A 27,472-nucleotide genomic window follows, 5' to 3' on the forward strand; every position below is an offset into this window, starting at 1 on the left:
GATCCAAGAAAGAGTATAAGTATAAAAAGACGTGAGAAAATATAAAATGTTCTGGTCTGTTAAATCACACAGGAAGGATTTAGAAAGGCTGCAGACACTTGATAGTCTGACACCCGTTTCTCCTGACCAGTACAGATAATCTGTATTAATGAGACCGACCAAGGAGGTCAATAGTGTGTATTGGAGAACCACTTGAATATGGTTAAATAGTGAGCAATTGAGTGTTCACCTGTTATTCCATATTGTGCAGAGTTAGAAATATCTATATTGACACGATCTGGACGCGGCAAGGATAGGAAAAAAGTTTGTGAAAGAATCAAATAGTGGTGATACTGCTGTTGGTGTCCACCCTTCAAAAGAAGGGGAATAGTCCCCACTCTACAACACCAGGTATTCCCAGGGAGTCTCCTCTCAAGGTACTGACCTGGCCCAACGCTGTTTAGCTTCCAAGATCGGACGAGATCGGGCATTAGCAGCGCGGTATGATAGTAGAGAGGCTATCTACCAATGAGAGTGCGCCTATATACAGATGGTAGAGTGGAGATTTAGGAAGATAAAGTCATATAGTGTGTAGATCTGCTTTCCACGTTAGGCAGGGTGAAACAGTTGTCACTCAGTGGCAAAGTACATCCTAGGATCGTGGATGAGAGTCTACGGAAAGTAGTAAGTAATGAAAAAAGAGGAGAAAATATATTATTTTTGGAAATTAGACTAGTGGTTACTCTCCCTAAGGAAAAGAAACCCTGTCACAAAATATGCAGCGTCAGGTAAATTCATACATGTAGATATAGATTGCACATATGTATTCTTTTTTGTGCAAGGCAGAAAAAACAAAAACAAACTAAATTGTATAGCGCCCTGCATACATAGGGAATAGAGCAATGTGTACAGAAATAAATAATAGGTATATCATGCAATCTGCAGGATTATAAATCTATATCGTGCACAAAAAATCCCAAAGCAGGCTTATACTATTAGTTGATGTGCCAAATGAAAGGTCCTCCCACTGCAGTTGTAATGATCTGCAATCTGTAGGACTACCAAACTATAATATGCATGAGAGATCCTTAATAAGCACCATGCAATATTAAGTAGTGTGCCAAATGTGATGAGCAGCTATGCCAGCAATACTAGCCTAAAATATATGGGATTCTACTGCTGTAAACCTCACAGAAAATCCTAACTGCATGGTATGCAGCGCTGGTGAGTGCGCTTAATGCAAAAAGGCACCTATGGAAAAATAGTATTCAAGTCTAAATTGCACATAGAAAAGAATATAATGTAGGCAGAAAGGTGGTACTCAAGGTGTCAAAATAGGAAAGTAGATGATGGTGGAGGGTCCTCCAAAGGCCGGTCCCACGCTGTAGTCCGTGGAAAACGCGTTTCGCCCGTTGGGCTTGTTCACTTCCGGGATCTCATAGTCGATGGTAAGTGTGGGGTTTAAAAACCCTGTTGTCATTAGTTAGCAGCCAATGGGCTGTACGTGCCTGATTGGTAACTGGGGAGGGGGTACGGACGTTACCATAGAGACGCGGGAGAGGCTAATGGCGCGTCGTAGCCAATCAGAGGTGGATGCGTAATATGACGCGATAGGTGGGCGGACTAACAGAGAGGCTAATGGACGTGCGTGTGTGGGGAGCTGAGAGGATAGTAGCAGAAAAGAGGGCCTGGTCAAAGGGAGATGACGGCGCCATTTTGGATATGGGATTGCCAGTGATACATCCTATTACGGAGTATATACTGGTGAAATTTGATAATTTTTTATTTTTTATATGGTAATCCGATATAAGATCAGGAGATTATTATTTGCTAAAAGATATGTAAATGAAGAATAAGAAGGGATAGATTAAAATTATCTCACTGAAAAAGGTTGAGGGATGTGGGAGGGTCCATGGGCACTGAGGCCGAAGGGAGGAAGCTTGGAAGCTAAACAGCGTTGGGCCAGGTCAGTACCTTGAGAGGCGACTCCCTGGGAATACCTGGTGTTGTAGAGTAGGGACTATTCCCCTTCTTTTGAAGGGTGGACACCAACAGCAGTATCACCACTATTTGATTCTTTCACAAACTTTTTTCCTATCCTTGCCGCGTCCAGATCGTGTCAATATAGATATTTCTAACTCTGCACAATATGGAATAACAGGTGAACACTCAATTGCTCACTATTTAACCATATTCAAGTGGTTCTCCAATACACACTATTGACCTCCTTGGTCGGTCTCATTAATACAGATTATCTGTACTGGTCAGGAGAAACGGGTGTCAGACTATCAAGTGTCTGCAGCCTTTCTAAATCCTTCCTGTGTGATTTAACAGACCAGAACATTTTATATTTTCTCACGTCTTTTTATACTTATACTCTTTCTTGGATCGTTGAGGGGTTATAATTTTTTAATTGTTGATTAATAAAAATTAAGTTTTTACCATTACCAATAACCGAAGAATTTCTTCTTTACATGAACGTTATCTCGTTCATTAATGAACGAGATCGTTCATATCTTGCAGCGTTATCGCCCAGTGTGTAGGGCGCATAAGTGGTGTAAAAGTCAATTAATTTTAAAACAATACAAAATAGTTTGCTGCGGACGCAGGCTGTGTCTGTTTGCGTAACACACCCCTGCTGCGGTTACATGCACACTGATACCTTAATAAAATAGAGTACGATAGTATACTGTTGAATTGTGGTACATAATTGGAAAGGAGAGAAAAGACAAAAAACCCTTGTTTGGGAGCACTCATTTGTTGTGGTATGTATAGAAAGAGAGGCTCTCGTGACCAAGCCCAATCAGGTGAAACGTACGTCGAGAACGTCCTCAGTGACGTCATCGCGGCAACGCCCAGTCCGGAAGCTGGCGGCCGTGCTCATCACTGCAGCGGGACATCGTGAGAGGATACCAGGACAGCACTGGCCGCACACCTTGCGGCTGCGGTAACGGACGCTAGACCACCAGGGTTTAATTGTGTTTATATCTCTCTCTCCCAGAAATTGTCAATTCCTGCAGTAATACACCATACCTGCAGGAATAACATGTACAGTATCGTCTCATAGGACCACAAATTACTTATACTGTACCATTTTCCCGCTTATGCCCAAATGATTATGCACTAGATTAAGGTATTTAACCTTGATATCGACACTAGATTAATCAGCATACCACATCAGTGTGGTGTGCTTATGGTAAAATCTGACTTCAATGTTATTTGACATCAACACTAGATTAATCGGCATACCACACCAGTGTGGTGTATTTATGGTAATATTTGATTTCAATGTTATTGCTATATCTCTTTCTTTATTTATGTATATATCTAAAAAATTTTGTCTCTCCTAAGAGGATACTACAAGATTTTGTGCATCTTACGTGAGCCAGCCTTGAGCTTAAAACTAACACACGATTATTTATCAATTTGGTTTCCTTTCAGGGAACGAGCAACGGAGCATTATTTGTTATTTAATCTTTTGCGAGCCAGCCTTGAGCTCTTAATTTATCAGTCACTGGTTCAGCTCTGTATGTACAGTACACAAATTTTCTATTATTTTTCTGTAAGCACTTATTTGTAATACTCCACATTTATTGTTAGTATATTATAGTGCGTTACAGAAATACTTGTAAATTTCTTCAGAACCCTGATTGTTTATCTCTTATCAGAAGACACATATCCTGTATTCACACACACATATATTTTTCCAAATTTCTTCTATTTTTTTTCATTTTTTTCATTGTGTCTTTTCTTCTCCATCCTTAAACTGTCCATACACACTCTTATCTGGAAATACCATTTCAGACTATTTTTAGTCTTTATTAGATGTGAAGTACAGAAAACAGAGTGCGTTTTTCCATTCATTCATATTTCCTTCATATTGGCCCACGGCCATACTACCCTGAATACGCCCGATCTTGTCCGATCTCGGAAGCTAAGCAGGTATGGCCTGGTCAGTACTAGGAAGGGGAACCTCCTGAGAATACCAGGTGCAGTGGGCCTTTTTCAAGGAAAATACTTATTTTATACACTCACTTCTGGAAAAACTTCTTTGGACTATTCATGGTTCTGATTTATGTACAGTACAGATAGTAGAAGTGGCCTCCCTCCCCACCTTCTTTTCTTCCTTCTATCTTAACAACGGCCCACGGCCATACTACCCTGAATACGCCCGATCTTGTCCGATCTCGGAAGCTAAGCAGGCATGGCCTGGTCAGTATCAGGAAGGGAAACCTCCTGAGAATACCAGGTGCAGTGGGCCTTTATCTCAAAGGAAACCTTCAACACATTCAAATCATTGTTCTTCTCACCTCTTTGGTACTCAAATCTTGAGATTAACATTGTAACCACATTACGTTACCAGTCATACCTACATTTAGGGCATGTACAGTGATTTTTCTGGATACCTTTGATTCCAATTGGACCATATGGCATCCATAATTTCATATATATATATATATATATATATATATATATATAGAGATATATATATATATATATATATATAGAGATAGATATATAGATATAGATATATATATATAGAGATATATATATATATATATATATATATATATATATATATATAGATATATAATTATTTTCTTTGATATTTTCACCTTTTTCAATTATCTTGTACCTCATGTGTTAAAAAGGTAAACAAGTTTTTTATTCGCAAACATTAGACATGAGTCTCAAATTTAGTTTCCATTAGTCCTTTTATTCAAGAAACAATTAAAGGTTAAGTTTTATTTCTCTGACGTCCTAGTGGATGCTGGGAACTCCGTAAGGACCATGGGGAATAGCGACTCCGCAGGAGACTGGGCACAAAAGTAAAAGCTTTAGGACTACCTGGTGTGCACTGGCTCCTCCCCCTATGACCCTCCTCCAAGCCTCAGTTAGATTTTTGTGCCCGGCCGAGAAGGGTGCACACTAGGGGCTCTCCTGAGCTTCTTAGTAAAAGTTTTAGGTTTGTTATTTTCAGTGAGACCTGCTGGCAACAGGCTCACTGCATCGAGGGACTAAGGGGAGAAGAAGCGAACTCACCTGAAGTGCAGAGTGGATTGGGCTTCTTAGGCTACTGGACACCATTAGCTCCAGAGGGACCGAACACAGGCCCAGCCTCGGAGCTCGGTCCCAGAGCCGCGCCGCCGGCCCCCTTACAGAGCCAGAAGCAAGAAGAGGTCCGGAAAAATCGGCGGCAGAAGACATCAGTCTTCAACAAGGTAGCGCACAGCACTGCAGCTGTGCGCCATTGTTACTCAGGCACACTTCACACTCCGGTCACTGAGGGTGCAGGGCGCTAGGGGGGGGCGCCCTGAGCAGCAATGTAAAACACCTTGGCTGGCATAAATACACCACATATAACCCCCAGGGCTATATGGATGTATTTTAACCCCTGCCAGAACTTACAAAAAAGCGGGAGAAAAGGCCGCCGAGAAGGGGGCGGAGCCTATCTCCTCAGCACACAGGCGCCATTTTCCATCACAGCTCCGCTGGAAGGACGTCTCCCTGACTCTCCCCTGCAGTCCTGCACTACAGAAAAGGGTAAAAAAGAGAGGGGGGGCACTAATTTGGCGCAGTTTTGATACTAACAGCAGCTATAAAGGGAAAAGCACATTTTATAGTGGTATTCCTGTTTATATATAGCGCTCTGGTGTGTGCTGGCATACTCTCCCTCTGTCTCCCCAAAGGGCTAGTGGGGTCCTGTCCTCTATCAGAGCATTCCCTGTGTGTGTGCGGTGTGTCGGTACGATTGTGTCGACATGTTTGAGGAGGAAAATGAGATGGAGGCGGAGCAATTGCCTATTATACAGTTGTCACCCCCTGGGGAGTCGACACCTGAGTGGATGAGCTTATGGAAGGAATTGCGTGACAGTGTCAGCTCGTTACGACAGACAGTTGACGACATGAGACAGCCGGCTACTCAGCTTGTGCCTGTCCAAGGGTCTCAAACGCCATCAGGGGCTTTAAAACGCCCGTTACCTCAAATGGCAGACACAGACACGGATACTGACTCCAGTGTCGACGATGATGAGACAAACGTGACTTCCACTAGGGCCACACGTTACATGATTGAAGCAATTAAAAATGTATTGCATATATCTGATAATACAAGTACCACTAAAAAGGGTATTATGTTTGGTGAGAAAAAACTGCCTGTAGTTTTTCCTGTATCCGAGGAATTAAATGAAGTGTGTGATGAGGCGTGGGTTTCCCCCGATAAAAAACTGATAATTCCTAAAAGGTTATTGGCATCGTACCCTTTCCCGCCAGAGGATAGGGCACGTTGGGAAACACCCCCTAGGGTGGATAAAGCGCTCACACGTTTGTCAAAACAGGTAGCACTACCCTCTCCTGATACGGCCGCCCTAAAGGAACCTGCCGATAGAAAGCTGGAGAATATCCTAAAATGTATATACTCTCACACGGGTGTTATACTGCGACCAGCAATCGCCTCAGCCTGGATGTGCAGTGCGGGCCTGGCGTGGTCGGATTCCCTGACTGAAAATATTGATACCCTAGATAGGGACAGTATATTACTGACTATAGAGCATTTGAAGGATGCATTTCTATATATGCGTGATGCACAGAGGGATATTTGCCGACTGGCATCAAGAGTTAGCGCGCTGTCCATTTCTGCTAGAAGAGGTTTATGGACGCGGCAGTGGTCAGGTGATGCGGATTCTAAAAGGCACATGGAAGTATTGCCTTATAAGGGAGAGGAGTTATTTGGGGTAGGTCTATCAGACCTGGTAGCCACGGCAACTGCTGGAAAATCCACATTTTTACCCCAGGTAGCTTCTCAACCTAAGAAGATGCCGTATTATCAGGCGCAGTCCTTTCGGCCCCATAAGGGCAAGCGGGCAAAAGGCGCCTCATTTATGCCCCGTGGCAGAGGGAGAGGAAAAAGGCTGCAACGAACAGCCAGTTCCCAGAAACAAAAGCCCTCCCCCGCCTCCGCAAAGTCCTCAGCATGACGCTGGGGCTTTACAAGCAGACACGGTGGGGGCCCGTCTCAAGAGGTTCAGTGCGCAGTGGGCTCACTCGCAAGTGGACCCCTGGATCCTTCAAGTGGTATCTCAGGGGTACAAATTGGAATTCGAGACGTCTCCCCCTCGCCGTTTTCTAAAGTCTGCTTTACCGACGTCTCCCTCAGACAGGGAGGCAGTATTGGATGCCATTCACAAGCTGTATTCCCAGCAGGTGATAATCAAGGTACCCCTCCTACAACAGGGAAAGGGGTACTATTCCACACTATTTGTGGTACCGAAGCCGGACGGCTCGGTGAGACCAATTTTAAACCTAAAATCCTTGAACACTTACATACAAAGGTTCAAATTCAAGATGGAGTCACTCAGAGCAGTGATTGCAAACCTGGAAGACGGGGACTATATGGTGTCTCTGGACATCAAAGATGCTTACCTACATGTCCCAATTTGCCCTTCTCACCAAGGGTACCTCAGGTTTGTGGTACAGAACTGTCACTATCAGTTTCAGACGCTGCCGTTTGGATTGTCCACGGCACCCCGGGTCTTTACCAAGGTAATGGCCGAAATGATGATACTCCTTCGAAAAAAGGGAGTTTTAGTTATCCCTTACTTGGACGATCTCCTGATAAGGGCAAGATCCAGGGAACAGTTGGAAGTCGGGGTAGCACTATCTCAGATAGTGCTGCGCCAGCACGGTTGGATTCTCAATATTACAAAATCTCAGCTGATCCCGACTACCCGACTCCTATTCCTAGGGATGATCCTGGACACAGTCCAGAAAAAGGTGTTTCTCCCGGAGGAGAAAGCCAGGGAGTTATCCGAACTAGTCAGAAATCTCCTAAAACCAGGCCAAGTCTCAGTGCATCAATGCACAAGGGTCCTGAGAAAGATGGTGGCTTCTTACGAAGCAATCCCATTCGGCAGATTCCACGCAAGAACCTTCCAGTGGGATCTGCTAGACAAATGGTCCGGGTCGCATCTTCAGATGCATCAGCGGATAATCTTGTCACCAAGGACAAGGGTGTCTCTCCTGTGGTGGTTGCAGAGTGCTCATCTTCTAGAGGGCCGCAGATTCGGCATTCAGGACTGGGTCCTGGTGACCACGGATGCCAGCCTGAGAGGCTGGGGAGCAGTCACACTTGGACGAAATTTCCAGGGCTTGTGGTCAAGCCCGGAGACATCACTCCACATAAATATCCTGGAGCTAAGCCTAGCAAGACCTCTGCTTCAAGGTCAGCCGGTGCTGATCCAGTCAGACAACATCACGGCAGTCGCCCACGTAAACAGACAGGGTGGCACAAGAAGCAGGAGGGCAATGACAGAAGTTGCAAGGATTCTTCGCTGGGCGGAAAATCATGTGATAGCACTGTCAGCAGTGTTCATTCCGGGAGTGGACAACTGGGAAGCAGACTTCCTCAGCAGACACGACCTCCATCCGGGGGAGTGGGGACTTCACCCAGAAGTCTTCCACATGATTGTGAACCGTTGGGAAAAACCAAAGGTGGACATGATGGCGTCCCGCCTCAACAAAAAACTAGACGGGTATTGCGCCAGGTCAAGGGACCCTCAGGCAATAGCTGTGGACGCTCTGGTAACACCGTGGGTGTACCAGTCAGTGTATGTGTTCCCTCCTCTGCCTCTCATACCCAAGGTACTGAGGATCATAAGAAGGAGAGGAGTAAGGACTATACTCGTGGCTCCGGATTGGCCAAGAAGGACTTGGTACCCGGAACTTCAAGAGATGCTCACAGAGGACCCGTGGCCTCTACCTCTAAGAAAGGACCTGCTTCAGCAGGGACCCTGTCTGTTCCAAGACTTACCGCGGCTGCGTTTGACGGCATGGCGGTTGAACGCCGGATCCTGAAGGAAAAAGGCATTCCGGATGAAGTCATCCCTACCCTGATCAAAGCCAGGAAGGATGTGACCGTGCAACATTATCACCGGATTTGGCGTAAATATGTTGCGTGGTGCGAGGCCAGGAAGGCCCCTACAGAGGAATTTCAACTGGGTCGTTTCCTACATTTCCTGCAAACAGGACTGTCTATGGGCCTAAAATTAGGGTCCATTAAGGTTCAAATTTCGGCCCTGTCGATTTTCTTCCAGAAAGAACTGGCTTCAGTTCCTGAAGTTCAGACGTTTGTCAAGGGGGTACTGCATATACAGCCTCCTTTTGTGCCTCCAGTGGCACCTTGGGATCTCAATGTAGTTTTGGGGTTCCTAAAATCACATTGGTTTGAACCACTCTCCACTGTGGACTTAAAATATCTCACTTGGAAGGTGGTAATGTTGTTAGCCCTGGCTTCAGCCAGGCGTGTCTCAGAATTGGCGGCTTTATCCTATAAAAGCCCTTACCTAATTTTTCATACGGACAGGGCAGAATTGAGGACTCGTCCTCAATTTCTCCCTAAGGTGGTTTCAGCATTTCACTTGAACCAGCCTATTGTGGTGCCTGCGGCTACTAGGGACTTGGAGGACTCCAAGTTGCTGGACGTAGTCAGGGCCCTGAAAATATGTTTCCAGGACGGCTAGAGTCAGGAAATCTGACTCGCTGTTTATCCTGTATGCACCCAATAAGCTGGGTGCTCCTGCTTCTAAGCAGACTATTGCTCGTTGGATTTGTAGTACAATTCAGCTTGCACATTCTGTGACAGGCCTGCCACAGCCTAAATCTGTAAAAGCCCATTCCACAAGGAAGGTGGGCTCATCTTGGGCGGCTGCCCGAGGGGTCTCGGCTTTACAACTTTGCCGAGGAGCTACTTGGTCAGGGGCAAACACGTTTGCTAAATTCTACAAATTTGATACCCTGGCTGAGGAGGACCTGGAGTTCTCTCATTCGGTGCTGCAGAGTCATCCGCACTCTCCCGCCCGTTTGGGAGCTTTGGTATAATCCCCATGGTCCTTACGGAGTTCCCAGCATCCACTAGGACGTCAGAGAAAATAAGAATTTACTTACCGATAATTCTATTTCTCATAGTCCGTAGTGGATGCTGGGCGCCCATCCCAAGTGCGGATTGTCTGCAATACTTGTACATAGTTATTGTTACAATAATCGGGTTATTATTGTTGTGAGCCATCTTTTCAGAGGCTCCTCTGTTATCATGCTGTTAACTGGGTTCAGATCACAGGTTCTACGGTGTGATTGGTGTGGCTGGTATGAGTCTTACCCGGGATTCAAAATCCTTCCTTATTGTGTACGCTCGTCCGGGCACAGTATCCTAACTGAGGCTTGGAGGAGGGTCATAGGGGGAGGAGCCAGTGCACACCAGGTAGTCCTAAAGCTTTTACTTTTGTGCCCAGTCTCCTGCGGAGCCGCTATTCCCCATGGTCCTTACGGAGTTCCCAGCATCCACTACGGACTATGAGAAATAGAATTATCGGTAAGTAAATTCTTATTTTCATTTCTTTCTTTCTATACATACCACATTGATCACAACAAATGAGTGCTCCCAAACAAGGGTTTTTTGTCTTTTCTCTCCTTTCCAATTGTAGTCCAATCTACAAAATTCCTGGGAGCACCGCCAATCATTAGCAGCTTAAGATTTACTTGATAACTGCATGTATATTGGTTTTTCATTTACAACTTTCATTTTCTGTACCTTAGTAAAATTGTTAGACTAGTGCGGTTCCACACTAAATACATTCTTGAATTGTGGTACATCCCACAATCCGTTTTAATATATCAAATAAAAGTATTAAATCGCAATAAAAGGTAACAAATGCAAGGAACAACACACCATGAGAGAGAGTTACAGCCAATATACACATCGCATGCGCCCCTGGATCTAGGCGATCAGTCTTCAGCAAGAGGACTTCTGAGATAGGAGATCTGCCCTCTGTCTCCAGGGGCTCAGTATTTATACCCTTTGTACAAAGGCATACAATACATCAAGCATAGTCTTTTAGCATTGGTCCAGGGGTGAGGCATCTCTATAATCTGATGGCCCATAGGTCAGTCCAAAGGAGGGAGAAGGCTTTGTTCCTTGAAGGAGACGCACATGTTTGCCCTCAGGGTCCCGATGCGAAAGTGGCTTGTACTGGCTAATTTACACACATTGCTCTGTACATTTTATATGTCTACTGTATATCAAATATTGCTCATATCACCCGATCACTGTGTGCGACAGTTTGTTCAAAATGATTGGGGCACTTGGGAGATCCCCCTGTCACTCACTGCTCTGAGCATAGCAGCGGTGAATAGATGCATCTTTCTTGTTCGATCACCAAGCTTTGATCAGTGTCTCCCAGTCGCAATTGCATAGCTGTGTATACATTATGAAGACTTTGAATAGTCAAACCTGATCTGTCTCTTTATCCAACAGGGTATAACTGCATACAGATGATGGCTATCATGGAACATGCATATTATGCAAGCTTTGGTTATCAAATCACCAGTTTCTTTGCTGCATCAAGGTAAAAAATAAAATGGAGCTGTGATAATCAAAGACATATCGATTGTATTGTTATGATGCAGAAGTAATTATTTGGTAATTATTGTTCTTGCCAACACAGTTTGAGATGTACTCCCCACAGAGACACAACACGGTTACGGAGTGTTGTGTACATCTTATTGCTTTTTTTTTTTTGTGTCTGTCCACCCCGGAGTCCTGTGGCCGCAGCAGCCAGTGCTGCAGACATAAATCGCTGCAGACATTTTCCCAGTGATTTTCGCATTCAGAATAGAGATGTCTCTGGGAATAAGGCACGGGTGCCATGTTAAACATAGAAATATAGAATTTGACGGCAGATAGGAACCACTTGGCCCATCTAGTCTGCCCACACACACTTACACACTAGGGCACATTTTTGTAAAGATCCAGTTAACCCACCAGTGTTGAGTGTGGGAGGAAACCCACACAAGGACGGGGACTATATATAAAATCGACATAAGTCCGTGGTGGGAATTGAACCCATGACCTCAGAGCTGTGAGGCAGTAATGCTATCCAAAACTGGCATAAACTCAGTCTATTCGCTGCCATAGAGGAGGTTGCCTGGAAGGAGCCTTTACTTGGTTTACTTTATTTACTTGGTTGTATAAATTGTGTCTTCCTGGAGAAAAGCAGCAGGAGCACAGGTGTATTCATTGCACACGGCACATTTTAAAAGATCAACAGGTGGCGCTAATTATTTTACGTGTGATTCTGTGAGGGGAAAACATGCACCGTTTCGGTTCCTGAGCAGTAAGTTTGAGTAGTAGATATATATTGGCTAGAATCTGGTTATTTGCTATGTGCAACATCTTCACTTTAGTAGGTTTGATGATTCCCCTGTCCCACGGTGTCCCTCAGTTTTTTGACGAGGAGATCCATTCTGCAAATGTGCATGATATAATATTTTAATATTTAAAAAAATACTTTTTAAAATTATATTAAAGAAAAAAATGTTTTAAAAAAAACAATTTTATGAAAGGTTTTGAAGGGAAAAATCGTCAGTTAAGTGGTTAAAGAAGTGGTATCTCCTTTGTTGGAGGGCACCCAGCCTTTTACTCCCTACAAAAGGGCTTAGATCCCCGGGTATCTCTGAAGACCCAGATATCAATTCTCGTTAAAGGCGTATCTATAATCAGGAACCCACACTGCGCACCCTGCATCCATGTTCAATTACTTACCTCTCCAGAGTCCCACAGCGCTAAATTTTCAAATGATATACGCATGCGCAGTAAAGATTTGTTGCCAGAAATATGGCGGCGCCATGATTCCAGAAACCTCTACTGCGATACGGAGAGATGGGGGCCTACTCGGAGTGTGTCCACGGGCCCCCCACCTCTGTTAAACCGCCCATGCTCGTTATATTTCTGAGGGCATGTATTGCACACCTTCTATTTGCATTTCTGTAGGCAGGGCATTAATTTTGACGAGTGTAATACAAATTGTCAAAGACATAAAAGTGCCACATATAATAAAGAGTTGATGTTTCTGTTCATTTAAACCATAAATGTAGCGAAACAGAGCAGCTTCCACTATAAACATTTTCTGGAGCATAGTCCTGCTTCCAACGACACTAAGTTGGGCATGTTTATTGCAGCGTATTTGTTCAGCAGATGTTGCGATTCCTAAATAACTCTTTAATGATCATTTTATATCTCCATTCCAATTTGAGATTGAAACATTATATGAATGGTGTTATGTAGTATTTGTTGTTTGTTTTTCATACAAGGGAGGGGTCCTGGGGTGCACACTGGTAATGAAAGGTGCGACCCTGCGGAGACCTTTCAGTAGAACTGCATACAAAGACCAGGTTGCAGTTGCACAACTCAAACACTGCCAATTTATTAATAATAATCATTGCAATAACATTTTGCATTTTGAGAGAGGTTCTTTGCATGGTGGACGCGGTGGGCGTAAATAATGTATTGCCCACCGCGTCCAAGTTAATCGGGCAAGTCCCTAACATATTGGAAGGGGGTACAAATCTAGGTCGCGGGACACCCCATAGCCAAGCATCCGAGTGACCCCAGGGCAACACTACAGTGAAAAAAATGTATAGTGAAAAAAGTTAAGATAGGTTAGTGTCCCGCACCCTAGATTTGTACCCCCCCAATATGTTAGGGACTTGCCTGATTAACAAGGTCACCTAAACGTGGTGGGCAAGCCGTTATTTATGGCCATAACTATGCGAAGAACCTCCCTCAAAATGAAAAATTGTATTGCAATGACTATTAATAATAAATTGGTAGTGCTTGACTTGTGCACCTGCAACCTTGTCTTTGTACTTTGTATGCAGCTTGTTTGTTTTTCATACAATGCTAAACATGCTGTCTTACTAATCGATGGGTTTTATTTTTATTAGTCGCTTTGGAACTCCAGATGAGTTAAAGGAACTGATTGATGTCGCCCATTCTATGGGAATCCAGGTTTTACTTGATGTTGTACACAGCCATGCATCAAAGAACAGTGAAGATGGTCTCAACCAGTTTGATGGCACAAACTCCTGCTTTTTCCATGATGGACCTAGAGGCAATCATGATCTATGGGACAGCAGGCTGTTTGACTACTCAAAGTGAGTGGTTTAATCCTCACAAATGTGATGTACCCTAACATTGCCTTTACCGCTTGTTTGTACAGTACTTTCTTGTGCAATGGTATGGTTATTTATTAATAGTGTTGCAGCAATCACAAGAGCTCAAAGGGTGAAATACACCATCATAGCCACATTGTTTTCTTTTTCTTTTATGCATGTTGTGCACCACAAAGCACTGAATTAGTGAATAGATCAAGAAGTGGATGAAGGAATGTTATAAAGAGAAAATGGTAGGTTTTTTTTTTTTTTGTGTGGTGCTGGCAGTACACTAACATAGAGATCAACAGGGCTGAGTAGAGATGTGTCAGATGTGCACATCAAGCTGCCCTCTCCAAGGGATGCACCACACAACACAACAGGACAAATGTCCCAGTTCATGCAGAGTGCACCACACAGCAGGAAAATGTCCCGGTTCATGCAGGATGCACCACACATCAGGAAAATGTCCCGGTTCACGCAGGATGCACCACACAGTAGGGTAAATTGTCTGGTTCATGCAGTTTGCAGCACGCAGCAGGGCAAAAGTTTTGGTCCATGCAGGATATACCACTCAACAGGACAAATGTTCCGGTTCATGTAGGGCAGGCATGTCCAAACTGTGTCCCTCCAGCTGTTGAGAAACTACACATCCCAGCATGCCCTGACACTGCTTTAGCATTCTCTGACAGCAAAAGTGTGTCAGGGCATGCTGGGATATGTAGTTTCACAACAGCTGGATGGCCGCAGTTTGGACATGCCTGATGTAGGGTATGACTTCAGGAGTCGGAGGCCATGGTCCAAGGTTTAGGCACATGACACCCCTGTATTAACACGTGTCTACTTGATGTATAGTGCTCAATCTTTTATATACATAAAATTATTTTTATTTGTTGTTTTTAAAACCTGTTTCTCTAGCATCCATAAGGGATATTGGGGAAAACTAGTATGATGGGGTATAGACCGGGTCCAAAGGAGTCGGTGCACTTTAAATTTCTTCAACTGGGTGTGCTGGCTCCTCCCCTCTATGCCTCCACTCACAGGCAGTTTAGAAAAAAGTGCCCTCAGGAGAGGATGCACGTCTCTGCAGCTCCAGAGAGTGTTCTTCAATTCCATTTAAAACCTTTTTTTTTCTCGGTATGCTGCCTTGGCGACAGCATACCTGCGCCGTGGGAGTTACGGGGGGCGGTCACCGGCCTTGCGAGGTGCAGAGCCGCTTCCCCGCTGCAGGACTACCGTCCTGAGGGGCTGTTTGTTCAGCGGGGCACTGCGCCTTGGCAGTCAGAGCCGCAGCACGTCGCACACCCTGAACGCTGCCTGAAAGTGACATCGGTGGTGAGTTCAAACCGGGGACCCCGCTAGAGGGGTCCCCGGTTCAAAGTGTTGCTGACCATGGGCGCGGTGTATGGTTCCCTCCCAGGGGGGTCCTGCTAGGATCCCCCATGTGTACACTCGCACAAAACTGCTTAACTAAGCAATTGTGTGAGGTTTTAAACTTATTTGGAGACTTTGCCAGTATAATTAAGATGTACAGATTCGGCGCCATTGGAGGGGGGCGGAGCTTCCTCAGAGCAGGACCAGCGGCATTTTGGCACCTTCCTCTGCTTACAGCAGCCATCTACAGAACACACTCAGCGCTTCCTGCCTCACAGACACGCTGGAAACTGGTACAGGGTGTAGCTAAGGGGGAGAGCCGCTTGTGTACACTATTCTGAGCCTAATTAGGACTGTGTTTACTCTGATTTACATAGCTGACAGTCTCACTAGGGCTGTGCAGCTCAGGGTGTGCTGGTATCCCCTCTCTTACCCCTTTCAGACAGACCAAAATTTCCCGGGTTATTGCACATAAACGCGCATCAACCCGGGAATTTGCTCAGTGTAAAAGGGTCCCGGGACCCTTTCACACTGAGCAAATTCCCTGCTATCTACCAGGGTTGGTCCCGGGATCTTCCCGGGAACCTGGCCAGTGTGAACGGTGCAGGGACATGTCCCGCCTTCCTGAGTTGCCTCTGCTGATGCTGATTGGCTATTCAGGGCACTTCCTGGTTTTGTGATTTTTCTGAGATGCGCAGAGTCAGCACAGCAACGTAGAGGCATGTACTTGCAGCTCTGTGCCACATCAGACCCCCGCAGCACTTTTTAACCCCTGCAGCCCTGCAATGTCTTGGAGAAATGAGGAGGTGAGGGAGCTTTTAAGCATTAGAGGGGAAGAGGAGATCTGGTGCCAGGTCACAGGCACTGTAAAGGACGCTGGGCATCATCCGTAGCCAACAACAAGTGGTGAATAAACTGAAAACGCTTAAAAAAACAGTTTAACCGCATCCATGACCACAACCGGAACAAAAGTGGGGCTGCAAGGCGCAACTGGATGTTTTATGAGCAGTGTGCATCAATTTTTGGCAACACTGCGCTCAGTGATTCTGCCACTCCATCACCCTTTGTGGTTGCTGATGAGAGTGAGTCCAGCATGGAAAGTACCGAATGTGGGCAATCAACATCATCCCCCATACTATTCGCAGATGACCCTATCCACCCCGATCTGGACTCATCCATCAACCCGATTGATGACAGTATACCCGGCAACAGTGCGGATGCTGTGATTGTCCAGGAAACAAATGTGGGTGCGGCACTCCAGCCAAATCCCCCTGTGATGCGCAGCAATAGTAAGTATTTGTCCTTGCTTAGCATCATTTCTGTTCAAAACACCCGCATTCCAAAAAACATGAATTCTGCTCTATACGCCACCATAACTGCCCGCCATAAAGTTTACTGTCGCAGAGTGTATCTAGTGCAGGTGGGAGGAGGCCACAAACACGTTCGATCACAGCACTGCTTTTTCTTATATGCCCTTTGACTCCCCTTGCAGTACAGTATATACAGTTCCCAAGAGGAAACACAAAGCCACCAAAGTGGAGCTTGCTGCACGAGCAATGACCACGGTACTGGTTGCAGAACTGCGCGACATGGACAACAACATACAGCAACAGGAGGATGCCCGCCAACTCCGTTTTATAGAGGCGGAAAGAGAGCTGCAGCAATCCTTCATAACGCAGATAATGGGACACCAAGAATGCATCTTGTGCGACTACCAAGACTGCCAATTTGAGTTCCTGGAACGCTTCTTGCCTCGCATTCAGGGTCCCAATATGTACCCAGCTATCCAGGCCCCTCCTGTCCCTGAGCACAGTTATCCCCCGTATTCTAGAGGTCCCTACTATGACCCCCCCTAACCCTAATCCATCATCTCCAGATTACAAAATATATAGGCAATTGCCATAGGCAGTCTTTGCCTTGGACTGTATATTTATCTTTGATAGTTTTGTGCTGTTATAAGTCACAATTTTCATATTTGGGTGTGGGGGGGTTGGGTTTGGGTTTTTGTGTGTTATATTAATATACGTTTGCTATGTGTTCCCCACATTTTGTCATTTTATGCAAAGTTTCACTCTATATATGCCTGTACATTTAACAGGTTACTTTTGTACCATTAAAACAAAGGATAAAACAGTGCAAACCTTTTGTTTATGTAAAATTGTTTACATTAATGAGATGTTAAGTGATTAATAAGGTGGGTACAAATGGTTTCCCTAATGAGTTCAGCACTAGAGAACCTCATCTTTGTGAGCCTTAAAAAGGGCCATTTGTAATGACATTCTCATAAAATGCAGGGCCATCCTGGGTTCAGTATGAAAGGTGCTGACCCGGGATGTCCCGGCTCCAAATGCTGGTATAAACGGGGCCAACCCGGGAATGTCCCTGCATGATCCCGGGACTGAATTCCCGGGTTAAGTCCCTGCATTATTGGTATGAAAGGGGTATCTGTGTCTCCTCTCACAGTAGGTCAGGCTTGCATTATAATTGTCTGTGTTTGTACTTCCTGTGAAGTATATGTCATACCAGATTCTCTCCATTATCTAATGACTCCTTTTCCTGTGAGCAATGCAGTCAATCTTCACAAATTAGTGAAGAGGTTGGGGGAGAGGGTCCAGAGCCCCACTGGTTAGGGTCTCTTAAGACTATGATGTCAGATATGTCATCTCAGCTCACTGCTAATGTGCAGAAACTCAGCTGCTTCAACAAGCTGTGGCAAATTTTAGCTCCTAGGGCTGATGCACAGCCCTCCTCTCTCATGCAGGTCCCAAGAAGCATGGTTTACCTGCTCTATTATGTGATACTGATGATGATATACAAGATGATGAGGATGACCTGGATCCCGATCCCACTCAGGGTAATGAACCCCTCATTTTGGCTATAAGGGATGTGTTAAAGCTCCCTCTGGAGGACACTGCATCACAGCAGTCGTTTTTCTTTGTACAAAATAAGCCCAATGTCACTTTCCCTGATTCTCCAGAGTTAGATGACTTATTCAAACAGGCCTGGAAAAATCCAGACAAAAAATTCCAAGTGTCCAAAAAGTTTTTGCGCACTTTCCAGTTTGCTCCTGAAGGTAGAAAATTTGGGGAGGAACCCCTTGGCATGGATATCTGTCTCAACCCGTCTAAAATGGCGGTGCTACCTGTCCCGGGCTCCTTTACCATGATGGTAAATTGGAAGGGGGGATTGGAAGATAGAGACTACCCTAAAGTCTATATACAATGCAGCCGGCCTCTCACAAAGACATGTTATTGCAAGTTGCTGGATGACCCATGCCATTCATTCTTGGGCCATTCAAATTTAGGGGGGTCTCTCGGGGGATATGCTATGGTCACCCTACTGAAGCACATTCAGGACACTACACGTGTCCTCTGTGATTCCCTCAAGGAGATGGGGAACATTAATGATCGGACGTCTGCCATGGCAGTGTCGGCACGCAGGGCCTTGTGGTTGCGTCAGTGGTTTGCGGACACAGAATCCAAACGTAGTGTGTAATCTCTCCCCTTTTCTGGGTAATGTCTTTTTGGGGTTGAACTGAATGCAAGGATTTCCAAAGTTACGGGTATTAAATCCTCGCTTCTCCCCTCTGGGGCCCCGCCGGCAAGACGCTCCTATCCGGGGCCATTTGTCCAGTCCTTTTGGTCTCACAGATTTCGATCTAAGGCCAGCGGTGCCTCCAGTGCGGCCAGAGGTAAGTCCAGAAAACTTGCAAGCACCAGTTCTCAGGAACAGTCCACCAGTTCTGCTTCCACTAAGGCCTCAGCATGACTGTGCCAACCCACCCCGAGGGGATCTCGAGGTGGGAGCTCGACTGCGTCACTTCAGTTGCATCTGGGAGACCTCCTGACAAGATGCCTGGGTCAGGGAGCTCGTTTCTCACGGCTACAAGCTGGAGTTCGACAGTACTCTACCCCAATGATTTTTCAAATCAAGCTTACCAGCTTTGCAGGATATGCAGGTTACGTTGTAACATGCTGTCCGAAAATTGGTCCAGTCCCAAGTCATTGTTCCAGTACCTCTACTGCAGTGCGGCAAAGGGTTTTACTCAAACCTGTTTGTGTTGCCGAAGCCGGACGGTTCGGTTAGGCCCATTCTGAATCTGAAATCCTTGAAACCTTTTTTGAGGGTGTTCAAGTTCAAAATGGAATCCCTGCGAGCAGAGAATGCGGGCCTGGAAGAACAGGACTTTATGGTCTCCTTGGATATCAACGACGCCTATCTCCATATTCCGATTTGGCCTCCTCATCAGACGTACCTGCGGTTTGCCCTGCTGGACGATGACTTCCAGTTCCAGGCACTGCCCTTCGGCCTGTCAACAGCCCCAACGGTATTCACGAAGGTGATGGCGGAGATGATGCCTCAACTCCGGATCCAGGTGGTCAATGTGATCTCTTATCTGGACGATCTTCTGATACAGGCAAAATCCAGGGAGCTTTTGTTGCTCCATATCAACCGCACCATCCATCTTCTGTCCGACCATGGGTGTGTCCTCAACTTACAGAATTCCCACCTGGAGCCAACTCAGGGGCTCCTGATCCTGGGGTTGTTGCTGGATACTGTGGCCCAGAAGGTGTTTCTACCAGAGGACAAGGCAAAAACACTTCAGGAGATGGTCCGCCTGGTGCTCCGACCTACTCGAGTGTCTGTACATCTCTGCATAAGATTGTTGGGAAAGATGGTTGCCTCTTATGAGGCAATCCAGTATGGGAGGTTCCATGCCAGAAAGTTTCAGTTGGATCTCCTGAGCAAGTGGTCCGGATCGCATCTCCAGATGCATCGGATGATTCAGCTGTCAACTCAGGCCAGCACTTCCCTCCTGTGGTGGCTACAGTCCTCCAATCTCCTGGAGGGCAGAAGTTTCGGGATTCAGGATTGGACTCTCCTCACGATGGATGAGAATCTGAGAGGATGGAGAGCTGTCACCCAAGTGGCATAGTTCCAGGGCAGGTAGTCAGCCCACGAAAGCCTCCTTCCAATCAACATTCTGGAACTTCGGGTGATCTACAGTGCTCTACTTCAAGCCTCTCCTCTGCTCAAGGATCACGCGATCCAAGTACAGTCAGACAACGCCACGGCGATGGCATATATCAATCGACAAGGAGGGACAAAAAGCAGAGCCTGCATGCGAGAGGTGTCAAAGATACTCCTCTGGGCGGAAAGAAGTGCAAGAGCCATGTCGGCAACCTTCATTCCGGGTGTGGACAACTGGGAGGCGGACTTCCTGAGTCGTCATGATCTCCACCCGGGGGAGTGGGGGCTCCATCATCTGGTGTTCCAGCATATCATCGACCGGTGGGGTTGCCCATAAATAGACATGATGGCTTTTTGTCTCAACAAGAAACTTCCCTGGTATTGCTCACGGACCAGGAACCCTCAGGCGAAAGCAGTGGACACACTGGCGTCGCCTTGGCCGTACCGGCTGGTCTACCTGTTTCCTCCGATCTCATTGCTCCCAAGAATGCAATTCTAATTGCCCTGGATTGGCCTCGGAGGGCGTGGCACGCGGATCTTCTGGACATGTCCGTCGAAGACCCTTGGCCACTACCACTCAGAAGAGATCTTCAACGAGGACTGTTCGTCTACCCGGACTTACGCCGACTTTGTTTGGCAGCATAGAAGTTGAGCGGAACATCCTAGCTTAAAAAGGGCCTTTCCAAGAAGGTTATTGCAACCATGGTTCAGGCCAGGAAACCGGTGACGTCAAAACACTATCATGATATCTGGAGGAGATATGTTTCTTGGTGCGAGGAACATATGTATCCACTTGTAGAGTTTCACGGGATGTTTCCTGCAGACTGGTATGGATAAGGGCTTACGTCTGGGTTCCATTAAGGTCCAGATTTCAGCTCTTTCCATTTTCTTCCAGAAGAAATTGGTAGTGTTGCCAGAAGTTCAGACCTTTTTGCAAGGAGTACTTCACATACAACCTCCCTTTGTGCCGACCTACGGCACCCTGGGATTTGGATGTAGTGTTGAACTTTCTACAGTCCTCCTAGTTTGAACCTCTGATGACTGTAGAAGACAAGTACCTCATGTGGAAGACAGTGATGTTACTGGCCCTGGCTTCTGTTCGACGTGTTTCAGAATTGGGGGCCTTACTGTGTAAAAGTCCCTACTTGGTCTTTTACGAGGACAGAGTGGAGCTCCGGACTAGACAGCAGTTCCTGCCGAAGGTCATCTCTGCGTTCCATTTGAATCAACCTATTGTGGTTCCGTCCAGTTCTGACGCTTTTGCTCCTCTGGAGGCATTGAATACTGTACGGGCCTTGAAAATTTAAGTCAAGCGTACAGCTCGGGTCAAAAAGATGGATTCCTTGATCTTGCTCTATGATGCGCAGAAGAAGGGTTGCCCTGCTTCAAAGCAGTCTATTGCTTGTTGGATTAGGCGTACTAACCAACAGGAAGAAGAAAGGTATACAGCGCTCATTGACACAGTGTAATCTAAAAAGGTAAGTATTTAATAATAAGTTTTCTTTAAAAAAGACTTGGACAATTAAAAAACATGCAATCTAGGATATAATGTGTCTCCATAATGACTTCAGGTGGACTTATAAATCTATTAATACTGACACCAACTGGTGAGTTTGGCACTCATCAAAATATTTAAAAAACCAGCACAAATACAGTCATAATACCGGACCAAATGTATATTAATTCATCCAATTGGATGTGGTTACCAAGTCTGTGTTCCGTTTAGAGAGGCTCCCGTAAGATACAAGTCCGTGTGGCAACGGCGACAGTTGTTGGGGTCCTGGTTCACAGTTCACTTGGAACTCCGTGTTCCATTGTGTGGGTTCTCCTGTGGATGTAATGGGCAATAGCAATGCCGGTAGGAGTCCTGGTTCACGGAGATAAAAGAGATGCAAGGTCCTGACTGTAGGTGGTGGCGTAGTGATGGTGCTAGTTGTCAGATGTCCACATGGGTCTCAAGCTAACGCGTTTCGCTGCTCCAGGCAGCTTTGTCAAAGGTGATGTAACATTGAGACTGATTACCCTTTTATAGGGGAAGTGATGTAATCATTGGAGACAGCTGGTATTTGATTGTTATGCTAAACGTGTTAATAAAAATGCCTGGAGCAGCGAAACGCGTTAGGTTGAGAGACCCATGTGGACATCTGACAACTAGCACCATCACTACGCCACCACCTACAGTCAGGACCTTGCATCTCTTTTATCTCCGTGAACCAGGACTCCTACCGGCATTGCTATTGCCCATTACATCCACAGGAGAACCCACACAATGGAACACGGAGTTCCAAGTGAACTGTGAACCAGGACCCCAACAACTGTCGCCATTGCCAAACGGACTTGTATCTTACGGTAGCCTCTCTAAACGGAACACAGACTTGGTAACCACATCCAATTGGATGAATTAATATACATTTGGTCCGGTATTATGACTGTATTTGTGCTGGTTTTTTAAATATGTTGATGAGTGCCAAACTCACCAGTTGGTGTCAGTATTAATAGATTTATAAGTCCACCTGAAGTCATTATTGAGACACATTATATCCTAGATTGCATGTTTTTTAATTGTCCAAGTCTTTTTTAAAGAAAACTTATTATTAAATACTTACCTTTTTAGATTACACTGTGTCAATGAGCGTTGTATACCTTTCTTCTTCCTCTTGTTATTGAAAGGGTTTGACTACCCCTTATTTATTCAGCTGCTAGGAAAAGCACACTCATCACAGCGCCTGTATATATACTTGATATATATAACCTTTCACGTACTATCCAACAGGCCTATGTGTCGGCAGCCTTACTTGTTCCTACGTCTCTGTAGGCCCACTCTACTAGATCAATGGGTTCTTCCTGAGCTGCTGCCCATGGAGTCTTGGCCTTGCAGCTATGCCGAGCGGCTACCTGGTCGGGGAAAAAACATTTTTGTGAAGTACTATAAATTTGATACCCTGGCCAAAGAGGATACCCAGTTTGGGCAGGCAGTGCTGCTGCAGTCTCCGCACGTTCCCGCCTGTTCTGACAGCTTTGGGACGTCCCCATCGTACTAGGTTTCCCCAATATCCCTTATGGATGCTAGAGAAAATAGTATTTTAATACCTACCGGTAAATACTTTTCTCAAAGTCCATAAGGGATATTGGGCGCCCACCTCTATGTGTGGACTTTTCTGCAGGTTCTTGTTCTTTAGTTACCTGTTCAGCTGTTGCTGTTGTTGTTACCAGCCGTTGCTGGTTGTTATATGTTGTGGTGTGCTGGTGTTTAAATCTCACCACCTTTTGTTATCATGTTCCTTCTCTCATATATGTCCTTTCTCCTTTAGGCACGTTTTTACCTATAACTGCCTGTGGGAGGGGGCATAGAGGGGAGGAGCTAGCACACCCAATTAAAGAAATTTAAAGTGCACTGGCTCCTTTGGACCCCGTCTGTAGCCCATCGTACTAGTTTTCCCCAATATCCCTTATGGACTACGAGAAAAGGATTTACCGGTAGGTATTAAAATCTTATTTTTAATGTTTCTCCCAAATTTAATAATTTGCGGCTAATCATTTGCATTGAAGGGAATGGTTATCCCTGGACAAATCAGATTACATAACACTCTACTGGGAGGCACTGGAGTAGTTAGGCTGAAGTGGGTATAACATGCCACTCAATCACGTGACTTCCTTATGAATTAAAATATCCGGCTAACTCTGATCCTCCCTTGCAATTATCAGAAATAATGTGATTCAGAATGAGGTATTCATGCCGATTTTTCATTATATCAATTCACTAAGGATGGGGGCATTTCGTTGGTTATAGTGAAATTGAGAGGTTGTATCACGGCACAAAAATGGCTTCCTCCATGTTGAAGGACAAAGTTGATCCGTTAAACAAGATACCCTGTTGCAAAGCTACAGTATACCCACTTATTATGACTGTTATACTGTGTAATCCATCATGCAGATATGCACTAAACTATAGGTTCTCAAACTCTGTCCCCGGTTCATGTTTTCCAGGTCTCCTCACAGAATTCACCAGTGAAATAATTAGCACCGCCTGTGGATCTTTTAAATTGTGTCAGTGAATAATACCGTAGATATACTGTACCTGTGCACATGCTGGGTGACCTGGAAAACATGAACTGTTTGGGGTCCTAAGGACCGAGTTTGAGAATATGTGCACTAAACAAAGCAGCCATTAAGTTAGAGATGTCACTGTTTCTGCTGATAAGGGGAAACTCAGCAGTTTGTACTTCCTGTAGACGGCATTCACAACAGTGACATCTGTAGGCTAATATAAGCAACTGCATCACTTGCAAAATACTCAAAGTTCAAAGTTAATTTTGTCCACTGCTGAAGTCCTTTTTTATTAAAAGAACACCACTTTTATAGTAGGCATGATTGGTCAGCCTTTTAAGCGTATACTTCCATATCTGTCAAAAGTAATGTACTCTTTGTACAACTTCAGTTGTCAACATTTTAGTTTGCTTTTGTTTCCTTGAACTCCGTAATATATTTTTGTTTTTTTAGTAATTGCATGGGAGTCAAGCAGAGCACATGTAATGAGATTATATGTTAAGTACATTACTGGTAAGGAGATCATCTCCTTTCTGGTGTTAAGATTCTGTCTGGAGATATTTAAGACCTCTAAATCTTTTAAGGCTTTTATTGTTAAATGACTGTGAAATGATAAATAATGCATGTCAATACCTACACATTTCTTTCCTCATAAATTGAACTCTACAGAATGTGCTTTAGCTACATAGTGATTAGAGTATGGAAACTACAATTCAATCATGGGCACAAAATGGGCACACAAATGAAAGTAATCATTTCCAACTTGGTTTAAGAGGTTTTTATTCATAGTGTATACTTAACCACTTAACTGGGTTTTTTTTTTTTTTTTTAAAACACTCAGAAATTGTCCGTTTTTTGTTTTTGTTTTTTGTTATGGTTGAATTAGGTCAAGAACGTATATTTAAAAAGTATCCAAAATGATTTTATATACAAAAAAAAAAAGGAAAATATATATTAACATTTGTAAAATATAGTATTTTTTCGGGGTAGGGGGTCATGGTGTACAGTTGCGGGGAAGCAGACAGGCTGGAAAGTCCCTCTGAGAATGGCGGCTGCTAGAAGAAAATGTTCTGGCAGCTGCCCATTCTGCGCTTCTGACTGTTTGCGACCAAGTCAGATAACTCACAGCTTGGTGTGGTCGCAAACAATGCAACCATGCCAGACAAGTGTTTAAAAGTCATCATTAGACAGTGATAATTATTTTTACTTTTGTTGATGAGGTCGCTAAAGGTTATTGATAACTTCCTGCACCTTTGCAAAGCTAACTCTCTAAGAGGGAGATGTACTGAGCCTTGGAGAGGGATAACGTGTAGAGCAATATAGCGGCAAATGTACTTAGAGAGAGTAAAAAGTACCAGCCAATCAGCTCCTCGCTGCCATGTTACAGACTGTGTTGGATAAATGACAGGAGCTTGTTGGTTTGTCTCCAGTTTATCACTCTCCAGTTTATCACTCTTCAAGGGCTTAGTACATCTATCCCTAATGCTGCCCATGCTTTCATTGCAATTGATGTACAGATCTGGAAAGGCTTTATAGAAAATACAGGGCGCTGAATTTGAGTCTCAAGGTGGCTGTTTTTTTGCGTAAAGCTACAGAAGCCAGCGGAAAGCGCCACTGTCTTTCTGTCCACAGCCACAACTGCCATTATTAGTGTCGTCACTTGTATCTGCCCTATTCTATGTGAAAAATATTCGACAGAGACTGGCTTCCCAGCCCTATACGCCATGTATACAGTAATGTACATGGCCAAAGGACACCCATGAAACAGAACAGCTCTGTGCAATAGTTTCTGCCCAGTTCACACCCGAAGCGCTAATTTCACATAGAGTGTGTGTGTGTGTGTGTGTGTGTGTGTGTGTGATAGATATATATAGATATAGATAGATATATATATAGAGATATATATATATATATATATATATCTATATATCTATATATATATATATATATCTATATATATATATCTATGTGTGTGTGTACGCGCTAGTAGATGGAATAGCCATGTTAGTAATTGCATGCTCAGCTTACCTTTCAGATAGCTGTTGTGTTGTTGGCGTTTGTTCCTGATAATACCTTGATCTCATCCCAGAGCTCTGCTCTCAGTGCTATTGAGGTGCTGTAATCCTCACACAATACATAGCTCGGTGGTGTGTCTTGCGAAGTGATATCTGAGCCATCATGTTATAATCAAAACTACAAGAATATATCTCCTTCCACTTTCTCTTCCTTCTTGGGGTCTCCTAAGTGGCCACCTCAGGAACATTTAGTTTGATTTGGCAACTACACATTCCTTGGAACAGTATCTCAAAGATCTTTTGTTATATAGGTAAGTTAGGGAAGGGAATATGAGTCGACAGGGTGTAGTATGATGAAAGTGCCTATTGAAAGCATCCTTTGATTGCTCTCCCAGAGTCCTGAGAGAGTAGTCCAGCCTCAGACAACTACAGAGTCACTCTCCAAGCACCATCCACCTTGGCTTCAACCCCTGGCATCTACCAGGGTGGGCACCGGTAAAAATATATCAACTATGGCTGAAATAATGCCACAAAGCATGAAAATTTACAAAGCACAATACTAATATGATTATTACATTGACTGACATGTGAAGCCTGTTCTGTGCCCTCTGGGGTAAGCCTAATATTTTATGACCTAGAACATATCCTTTTATAAATCCATTGATGAACTACTACATTTAACCCATTACCTGACTTCTGTATTACCTAAAGTCCACTTACTACATCAAGTACTGCAAACCTCATTCAGGTGGAGATGTCCGGTGTGAAACCTTAGAGAGAGATAAAGTGGAAAAGTTGGCCATAGTAATCAATCAACTTCTGTCATGTTATAAACTGTGCTAGATAAATGATTACTAGAAGCTGATTGGGTTGCTAGGGGCAGTCTCTTACTAATGTATTATATATGTCAATGCCGGAATCTCGACAGCTGGTGAAATCCCGCCCGACATACGCACTTGGTTGGTGGGTCCACACCACCAACCGAGTGGGAATAGAACCTGTGGCATGTGTAGCGAGCCACCAGGCCCAAAGCGTGGTGAGCCTGCAAGTTATCCTATATATGCATTACTGGGTGGATCTTAGGCACTGCCAGTGGCTGTTGT

General features: G+C 44.8%; 1 protein-coding gene and 3 pseudogenes across 2 annotated transcripts in view; 3 read left to right on the plus strand and 1 right to left on the minus strand.

Moving 5' to 3' along the window:
- Window positions 1–27,472, plus strand: part of GBE1 (1,4-alpha-glucan branching enzyme 1) — a 446,779-nt gene that overhangs the window by 221,901 nt on the left and 197,406 nt on the right. For both annotated transcript variants that reach the window (XM_063956309.1, XM_063956310.1), the window contains exons 7-8: window positions 11,288–11,378; window positions 13,756–13,965. In XM_063956309.1, coding sequence (XP_063812379.1) covers window positions 11,288–11,378; window positions 13,756–13,965 — 301 coding nt within the window. The remainder of the gene's footprint in view (window positions 1–11,287; window positions 11,379–13,755; window positions 13,966–27,472) is intronic.
- Window positions 376–494, minus strand: LOC135051682 (5S ribosomal RNA; annotated as a pseudogene).
- On the plus strand, window positions 3,863–3,980 carry LOC135052729 (5S ribosomal RNA; annotated as a pseudogene).
- LOC135051562 (5S ribosomal RNA) lies at window positions 4,123–4,240 on the plus strand (annotated as a pseudogene).

Source organism: Pseudophryne corroboree, chromosome 2 (genome assembly GCF_028390025.1).
Source record: "Pseudophryne corroboree isolate aPseCor3 chromosome 2, aPseCor3.hap2, whole genome shotgun sequence".
Classification (NCBI taxonomy): Eukaryota; Metazoa; Chordata; class Amphibia; order Anura; family Myobatrachidae; genus Pseudophryne; species Pseudophryne corroboree.